Source organism: Perkinsus marinus (assembly GCF_000006405.1).
Source record: "Perkinsus marinus ATCC 50983 genomic scaffold scf_1104296943930, whole genome shotgun sequence".
Lineage (NCBI taxonomy): Eukaryota > Perkinsozoa > Perkinsida > Perkinsidae > Perkinsus > Perkinsus marinus.
In genome coordinates, this window is record NW_003211646.1 from 230,956 (window position 1) to 239,027 (window position 8,072).

At 46.1% G+C, this 8,072-nt stretch overlaps 1 protein-coding gene and 12 non-coding genes across 13 annotated transcripts; 12 read left to right on the forward strand and 1 right to left on the reverse strand.

Moving 5' to 3' along the window:
* Positions 1-152: 152 nt before the first annotated feature.
* Positions 153-224, forward strand: Pmar_PMAR018086. The gene has a single exon. It is a non-coding gene; the product is annotated as a tRNA-His (tRNA).
* Positions 225-309: 85 nt separating this feature from the next.
* On the forward strand, positions 310-381 carry Pmar_PMAR018087. Its single transcript has one exon. It is a non-coding gene; the product is annotated as a tRNA-His (tRNA).
* Positions 382-466: 85 nt separating this feature from the next.
* Pmar_PMAR018088 lies at positions 467-538 on the forward strand. Its single transcript has one exon. It is a non-coding gene; the product is annotated as a tRNA-His (tRNA).
* Positions 539-623: 85 nt separating this feature from the next.
* On the forward strand, positions 624-695 carry Pmar_PMAR018089. The gene has a single exon. It is a non-coding gene; the product is annotated as a tRNA-His (tRNA).
* Positions 696-778: 83 nt separating this feature from the next.
* Positions 779-850, forward strand: Pmar_PMAR018090. The gene has a single exon. It is a non-coding gene; the product is annotated as a tRNA-His (tRNA).
* Positions 851-935: 85 nt separating this feature from the next.
* Pmar_PMAR018091 lies at positions 936-1,007 on the forward strand. Its single transcript has one exon. It is a non-coding gene; the product is annotated as a tRNA-His (tRNA).
* An 85-nt stretch (positions 1,008-1,092) lies between these two features.
* On the forward strand, positions 1,093-1,164 carry Pmar_PMAR018092. Its single transcript has one exon. It is a non-coding gene; the product is annotated as a tRNA-His (tRNA).
* An 83-nt stretch (positions 1,165-1,247) lies between these two features.
* On the forward strand, positions 1,248-1,319 carry Pmar_PMAR018093. Its single transcript has one exon. It is a non-coding gene; the product is annotated as a tRNA-His (tRNA).
* Positions 1,320-1,404: 85 nt separating this feature from the next.
* Positions 1,405-1,476, forward strand: Pmar_PMAR018094. The gene has a single exon. It is a non-coding gene; the product is annotated as a tRNA-Arg (tRNA).
* Positions 1,477-1,561: 85 nt separating this feature from the next.
* On the forward strand, positions 1,562-1,633 carry Pmar_PMAR018095. Its single transcript has one exon. It is a non-coding gene; the product is annotated as a tRNA-His (tRNA).
* Positions 1,634-1,716: 83 nt separating this feature from the next.
* On the forward strand, positions 1,717-1,788 carry Pmar_PMAR018096. Its single transcript has one exon. It is a non-coding gene; the product is annotated as a tRNA-His (tRNA).
* Positions 1,789-1,873: 85 nt separating this feature from the next.
* Positions 1,874-1,944, forward strand: Pmar_PMAR018097. The gene has a single exon. It is a non-coding gene; the product is annotated as a tRNA-His (tRNA).
* Positions 1,945-4,088: 2,144 nt separating this feature from the next.
* Positions 4,089-7,346, reverse strand: Pmar_PMAR018098 (gag/pol/env polyprotein, putative; the record flags this gene model as incomplete). Its single annotated transcript, XM_002780989.1, has 1 exon — positions 4,089-7,346. The coding sequence occupies one exon, from the start codon at positions 7,344-7,346 to the stop codon at positions 4,089-4,091; it is 3,258 nt and encodes a 1,085-aa protein (XP_002781035.1).
* Between the last annotated feature and the right edge of the window lie 726 nt (positions 7,347-8,072).

Below are 8,072 nucleotides of genomic sequence, written 5' to 3' on the forward strand. Positions count from 1 at the left end.
TATCGTCTAGTGGTTAGGATGTCACGTTGTGCCCGTGACAACCCCGGTTCAAATCCGGATAGTGACTTTGATATGCATCGAGTTGTATGCTTCTCGAAGGGGTTTAGTGATAGGTGATCCACGTCGACCGACAGCGGCCCATACTTCTTCGGGTCGCTATCGTCTAGTGGTTAGGACGTCACGTTGTGGCCGTGACAACCTCGGTTCAAATCCGGGTAGTGACTTTGATATGTATCAAATCGTACGCTTCTTGAAGAGGTTTAGTGATAGGTGATCCACGTCGACCGACAACGGCTCATGCTTGTTTGAGTCGCTATCGTCTAGTGGTTAGGACGTCACGTTGTGGCCGTGACAACCCCGGTTCAAATCCGGGTAGTGACTTTGACATGTATCAAATTGTACGCTTCTTGAAGAGGTTTAGTCATAGGTGATCCACGTCGACCGACAACGGCTTATGCTTGTTTGAGTCGCTATCGTCTAGTGGTTAGGACGTCACGTTGTGGCCGTGACAACCCCGGTTCAAATCCGGGTAGTGACTTTGACATGTATCAAATTGTACGCTTCTTGAAGAGGTTTAGTCATAGGTGATCCACGTCGACCGACAACGGCTTATGCTTGTTTGAGTCGCTATCGTCTAGTGGTTAGGACGTCACGTTGTGGCCGTGACAACCCCGGTTCAAATCCGGGTAGTGACTTTGACATGTATCAAATTGTACGCTTTTTGAAGAGGTTTAGCGATAGGTGATCCATGTAGACCGACAACGGCCCACATTTTTGAGTCGCTATCGTCTAGTGGCTAGGACGTCACGTTGTGGCCGTGACAACCCCGGTTCAAATCCGGGTAGTGACTTTGACATGTATCAAATTGTACGCTTCTTGAAGAGGTTTAGTTATAGGTGTTCCACGTCGACGGACAGCAGCTCATATTTCTTTGAGTCGCTATCGTCTAGTGGTTAGGACGTTACGTTGTGGCCGTGACACCCCCGGTTCAAATTCGGGTAGTGACTTTAATATGTATCAAATTGTACGCTTCTTGGAGAGGTTTAGTCATAGGTGATCCACGTCGACCGACAACGGCTTATGCTTGTTTGAGTCGCTATCGTCTAGTGGTTAGGACATTACGTTGTGGCCGTGACAACCCCGGATCAAATCCGGGTAGTGACTTTGATATGTATCAAATTGTACGCTTCTTGAAGAGGTTTGGCGATAGGTGAGCCATGTGGACCGACAACGGCCAACATTTTTGAGTTGCTATCGTCTAGTGGTTAGGACGTCACGTTGTGGCCGTGACAACCCCGGTTCAAATCCGGGTAGTGACTTTGATATGTATCAAATCGTACGCTTCTTGAAGAGGTTTAGTTATAGGTGATCCACGTCGACCGACAACGGCTCATGTTTGTTTGAGTCGCTATCGTCTAGTGGTTAGTACGTCACGTTGCGGCCGTGACAACTCCGGTTCAAATCCGGGAAGTGACTTTGACATGTATCAAATTGTACGCTTCTTGAAGAGGTTTAGTTATAGGTGATCCACGTCGACGGACAGCAGCTCATATTTCTTTGAGTCGCTATCGTCTAGTGGTTAGGACGTAACGTTGTGGCCGTGACAACCCCGGTTCAAATCCGGGTAGTGACTTTGACATGTATCAAATTGTACGCTTCTTGAAGAGGTTTAGCGATAGGTGATCCATGTAGACCGACAGCGGCCCACATTTTTAAGTGGCTATCGTCTAGTGGTTAGGACGTCACGTTGTGGCCGTGACAACCCCGGTTCAAATCCGGATAGTGACTTTGACATGTATCAAATTGTACGCTTCTTGAAGAGGTTTAGTTATAGGTGATCCACGTCGACGGACAGCAGCTCATATTTCTTTGAGTCGCTATCGTCTAGTGGTTAGGACGTTACGTTGTGGCCGTGACACCCCGGTTCAAATTCGGGTAGTGACTTTAATATGTATCAAATTGTACGCTTCTTGAGAGCTTAGCGAAGCGTTGCGGCAGTGAAATCACCTCAGTAACGAGAGACTATGCAAACCTGGAACGCACCGCGAAGAGCACACAATCTGTACGTGCATACGCACACATGCGTGCAAGATACATGTGTGGTCATCCCACGGAACTTAACCTAATAATTCCTTGTTGCCATGTGGAGCAGCAATGCACCACTGGCCTGATGCGCTTTGCCGTCCTCTGCGGAGGCGTATATCCGACTACGTTGGGTAGTCTACTTGTTGATTCGGCACAGTGGGGCCGGGAAGTGGCCGAGAGATCGGCCATTCCAAGTATGACTCATACTGTATGAGTTCCTATGGGGTGACTAGCGCTCGTGTGCGACGAGAGTGGAAGTGTATACTCCCACCCCGTTCATGCCTATATATTTAACGTCCTCTGTCGGGAGCGTTATTTGTCCACGGTAGGTAGTCTACCGGCCCAGCGGGCCTGAGAGATGGTCGAAAAAGGAAATCAACCAGTCTAACCACCGTGAGACACTACGATATGACTAGCGCTTGCGTTCGAGGGTGGAAGTGGAAACTCTCACCTCGTTCACTTCTAACGGACGTTGTCCATCCCCAACGTTCTCCATCGAGAACGCGGTCCAGCCGGACCGGTAACTTACCGGCGGTAAGTGGCTAAGAAATTGGCCATTTCAAGTACTATGAGCAACTACAGTTTGCGAGGGTCCAGTGGGACCGGTAAGTGGCTGAGAAATCGGCCATTTCGAGTGCTATGAGCAACTACGGGTTGCGAGGGTCCAGTGGGGCCAAGAAGTGGCTGAGTAATCGGCCATTCCAAGTACTGTGTGCAACTGAGAGTTGCGTCGGTCCAGTGGGGCCAGGAAGTGGCTGAGGGATCGGCCACTCCAAGTACTGTAAGCAACTGAGTGTTGCGTCGGTCCAGTGGGGCCGAGAATGGGCTGAGGAATCGCCATTCCGAGTACCGTGAGCAACTGAGTGTTGCGTCGGTCCAGTGGGGCCAGGAAGTGGCTGAGGAATCGGCCACTCCAAGTACTGTAAGCAACTGAGTGTTGTGTGGGTCCAGTGAGGCCAAGAAGTGGCTGACAAATCGGCCATTCCAAGTACTGTGAGTAACTAGTTGTTACATCGGTCCAGTGGGGCAAGAGGATGACCGAGATATCGGCAATATCTATTACTATGAGCCACCGCCCGCTGCCACGGTCCATCGGGCCGCAATATGGCTGAGATGTTAGCCATCTCACTGTCTGTTGCACCTGCCCAACGGGGACGGGAGATGTCCGGAGTCGGCCATCTCGACTTCTACGAGGATGGAATCCTCATGGTTTGTGTTCGATAATTAACTTGCGAACTTCCGAGTATTTCGTGTCTACTCATATCATATGAGTCATATACATCTCCTGTGGCAGAGTAACCATTGGTTACTAACCAAGGTTGGTTCGTCATCCCGAAAGACATCTGTTCATTGACTGGGTATTGGTCGGGAGTGTGGGAGAGGACCAAACACTGTGAAGCCCAAGTCCGATCACAGGATCTTACTTTGGGCTCTGGGTTCACAGATCATGTCTGGTCACACAAACTATGTCACGGAATATGGCTCATGTGACCTGACATAGGTTAGCGTCTCCCAACCAACTTGAGACAAGAAACTCGAAATAACAATATGATGAACCAACTTGAGTTATGGAATCATTTCGATCTCAATGAGCTACGGAGCGCCCATCATGACATAACCAGATACTAAGCAAGGTACTTTAGGTTATGAGGTTAACACACCTTTTACCCCCGGATAAACCTTCAGCCTGTACAGATATGAACTCAGAACACAAGCAGTAATACTAGTAGAAGAGGTACTGGAGTAACCGTTCAACCACTATCTTAATTTGTTTACTTATAACAACTAACAGCCGTTTCAAACTAGCGTACATAGCGTAACGCTAAAGCTAAAGTATCTACACAATAGGATATAACGAGATTGCAAGTGTCAGCATCACAACATCAACACATCATAATCACAGGATACCAGAGCAGCTAAAATGAAAACACCGGATCTCGTCACACTCCCCCAAGCCTCCTGGCTTAGATCAGTTAGAGATCCGCTCCATCACTTAGTACGAGCTATCTTATTCGTATCAGCAAGCCTTGATACAGATTCCAAGAGACGTTTCTTCGAACGACTCGTTCGGAACGAGTCATCACACCAGAATCATTGACCAAAGTCTTAGCAAGTCTAGCAACATCATCAGGATTAATAACTTTGTCAGGACCATCTTCAGCAGCCTGTACAGCGGCATCCTTCATAAATGACTCCACTATAGGTCGAGCTCGTCCACGTCTTCCTCTCTTAAGCATCTCAACCGGACAACTTAATTGGTCACCACTGTTAACATCCTTAATCTTGATAGTAGACCCATCACGACCAATAACCTCAAAGGGACCAGAGAAAAGCTCGCCCAACTTCTTCACAGGCATATTACGCCTCCACACAATATCACCAATCTTCAACATATCCCTCTTACGATGACGAGCAAGACGTTTCCTCACTTCAGATCGTCGTTCCAACCACAACTCCTTCATATGCTCAACGGACGTAGACCAGAGTTCGTGCAATTCTTTCGTTGCACTATCCAGCAAATTATAACAGTCATCAAGGCACAACCCTGATGATAACCACCCACGAATCTTCTCGAGATCTTCATCTTGTAGAGGGGATAAAACATCATCTAGACTTCTGGTAACTCTATTACACAACCACGGAGTTAATTCCTTGTCATTAGCATCTTCATCAAACGCCATATTATTATGAACATAACACAGCCGGCAGACCCACATCCGCAACTCATTGATGTTAAGATCTTCCAGCTTGCTCCCAGATTCAACTTGAAGACAACGTAACATAACCCCTATCTCTTTATGAGGTCGCTCTAGCCATCCTCGTCGAGTCTCTTCATACGGAAAGGTATAAGTATGCATGATAGAATGCTCCGCTAAAAATTGTCGATACCTGGATGCTGTGAACACTGATCCTTGATCGGTTAGGACCATATTAGGTACACCACTCTCGTAGAATAGTTCCATACTTGACGCTAACACATGATCAACATCAGGTACCTCGAGTATCTTCACAGCCATCCATTTACTGACATAGCAAACCATCACCAAGAGCCATACCTTAATGCTTCCCTTTAAACGTAATGGTCCATATAGATCCAATCCCACTACACCAAATATCACTGGTGCTACCAGCTTAGCCGTAGCAAAACCCTTCACAATCATTCTTCCTTCACGAGCTCTGCAGCACACATCACATGCCCTAATATATCGCTTCACAGCAGTATGAAGACCCTTGAAGTCACAGTGACGGCGAATAAGACGTACCGTCTTCTTGATACCAGGATGAATGTACTCCTTGTGAATTTTCTCAATGACTTCTTCTTGTAAAGAAGAACCTTCTGGAACCTTAGCAACCCAACAGTCGGGACCATCATCCTTGAATTGCCGGATTAATAACATACCGGTCTCTTCATCAAGATGATGGAAACGGGACTGAGAGCAAGATGGATTAGCACGTAATAAAGAAGCTAAATGAACACATTCAGGATCAGCACTTTGACACACTAAAACCCGTTTCCGGAATTCAGCAAACCATGAGGAATTTTCCTCAATAGTAACAGCATTACATGCAGGAGAAGGTGGCGAAAACAACTCTAAGCAATCCTCATCAATATCATCACCCTGTACCAAAAAGGGACAACCGTCTTCTTGTAGATCATCCAGTGATACATTGAAGCACATTATTGAAGAACCGTCGAGAACATTACTAATTGATTGCCACTTATGGTCTTCATCACAGAGCAGAGAGCTAGGACGGGTCAACCGATCAGCCACATTCTGACTCGAAGAAACATGACGGAATTCCAATACCATATCATTGTTCTCAGTCAAAATACGATGGACTAAATCGTAAATATGAATAAGACGTCGCTGCTCTGGTTTACCAACCTTATCAAACTTAGATTTAGAACTATCCTTGAGTAGAAGTATCGAACGAATACGATAAAGAGAGACCAAGGAATCGCTGGCGATTACACATCGACGAATCGGAACTCGGTGCCCAATGGCACTTGATAATTGCTCGACACTTAGAATGCCGATCCGGACAGCTTCTAACTCACGACGTGGTATAGTACCACCGACATGAGTACTCAAGCGACTAAAAATTCTTTGACCTTGCTTACGATCTCGACAATCAGTAGCCACAGCCAAATCACTGGCATCACAAAAACAAACAATATCACTCATATCAATATAACGAGGAGGAAGGTAGCGGTTCGATCGGAGGTAATTATTACATCCCTCAATAGTATTGAGTATTGAGTCAATACACGATCGAGCATGAACCTCAGCTTCACCAACCAAAAGATCCTTAATAATAACACCACCTTTACGTATCCCAAAACCTTGATCATGCAGGCCACGCAAAAGTACTCGTAGTTCAAGAACAACTTCATTCCAAAGTCCCAAAGGATCAAATAACCTAGCCACTGTAGACCGCAGAATACTCATCGACAATGTAGTAGGTAGGTCGAAATCTGGTAATCGAATATCTACCACATCTACACTGTCATCAACATACCAACGGTACCCTAACCAACTATGAGTAGTAGAGGCCAAAACGTCCTCAACAAAGGCTCCAACACCAATAACATTACCACAAGTATCCAAATTATGAGCTCTTTTCTCAGGGTTTGTTACAAAACCACGAAGCGCCAATGCAGGAATGATGATCGATCGACTCCGCTCAACATCAGCCTTACTAGAGGATGATATACACGAATCATCAACATAATAGTCCAAACTAGAGCGAGCCATCGTATCCACAACATCATTCATGGCCACTTGAATACCATAAGACAAAGCCCAAGGACTCCATCCACAGCCAAAGGGAACTCTGACCCATCTTACTATAGTATTCGAGTCTAAAATCATACCCAAAAAGGGACGATCATCACTCTTAACTTCAACCTGCCAAAAGGCCTTCTGGAGATCTTCACAACTCACACGACGCATACTTCGCCATCGTATAATAGAAGCATAGAGATCGAGACTCTTTGGTACCACTGAAGGATCCTCAACACCTCGTAACTCCGTGTAGGTATTCAAAGGTCGAGCATCAAGACACAACCTACACTTAGTACTGACTCTAGTCTCATCAATAACTGGAGTTAGTGGAGTATAAAAGGAAGCAAACTCCTCAGGATTTTCGTCACTCTTCATAACCTCAACAGCACCCGATGCCAACAACTCCTTCACCGCTTTCTGATAGGCAGCCAATTTAAGAGGATCTCGACCAAGTCGTGCCAAAACATTTTGCATTCGCCGTCGGACAACAGCGAAATTCTGATCTGGTCGAGCATCAGATTTCCACGGAATAGAGACACAAACCCTCTCAGATGGCGAAACTCCCCCATTATCGAAATTCGATAATGGGTTCGGTCCTACCTCAACACCATTCACTTCAACAGTATGGGAGTTCTTAGGGAGAATGATATCAGTATCTGGGATAGTACTCTTCAGCACCTTCTCAGCTCTATCCCCAAATATGATAACATCATCACCACTTTCATTCATCAACCATACACATCGTCCAAGAACATCTCGGGGTAGTATCATATCATGATTACATGAAGACAATACATAGGCATCCACACACTGTCGCTGACCTCCAATTGGTTGTAGTAGTAAGCCTCGTATAACACCACGAAGTAAGCAGGCTGATCCATTCACCATTTTGACGGATCGTGGACATAACTCTAACATTAAGGAAGGTTCGGCACGAACTAATTGATCACAACATTCTGACGAAAGAAAGACATTCGTCGATCCTGAATCGAGCATAGCATCAAGAACAAGATGTTCACAACCAACCTTCACACGTAATCGAGGCAGTCCAGTAGTGGTTCGAGACAACACCTGTGAACCATACTCTGACGGCTCACCATCATTAAGCACCCTATCAATTGTCTCACTACCAGTAACACCTTCTTGATCTAAAGCACTATTACTACACTCGTGATTCGCAACATCATCACTTGAAGATCT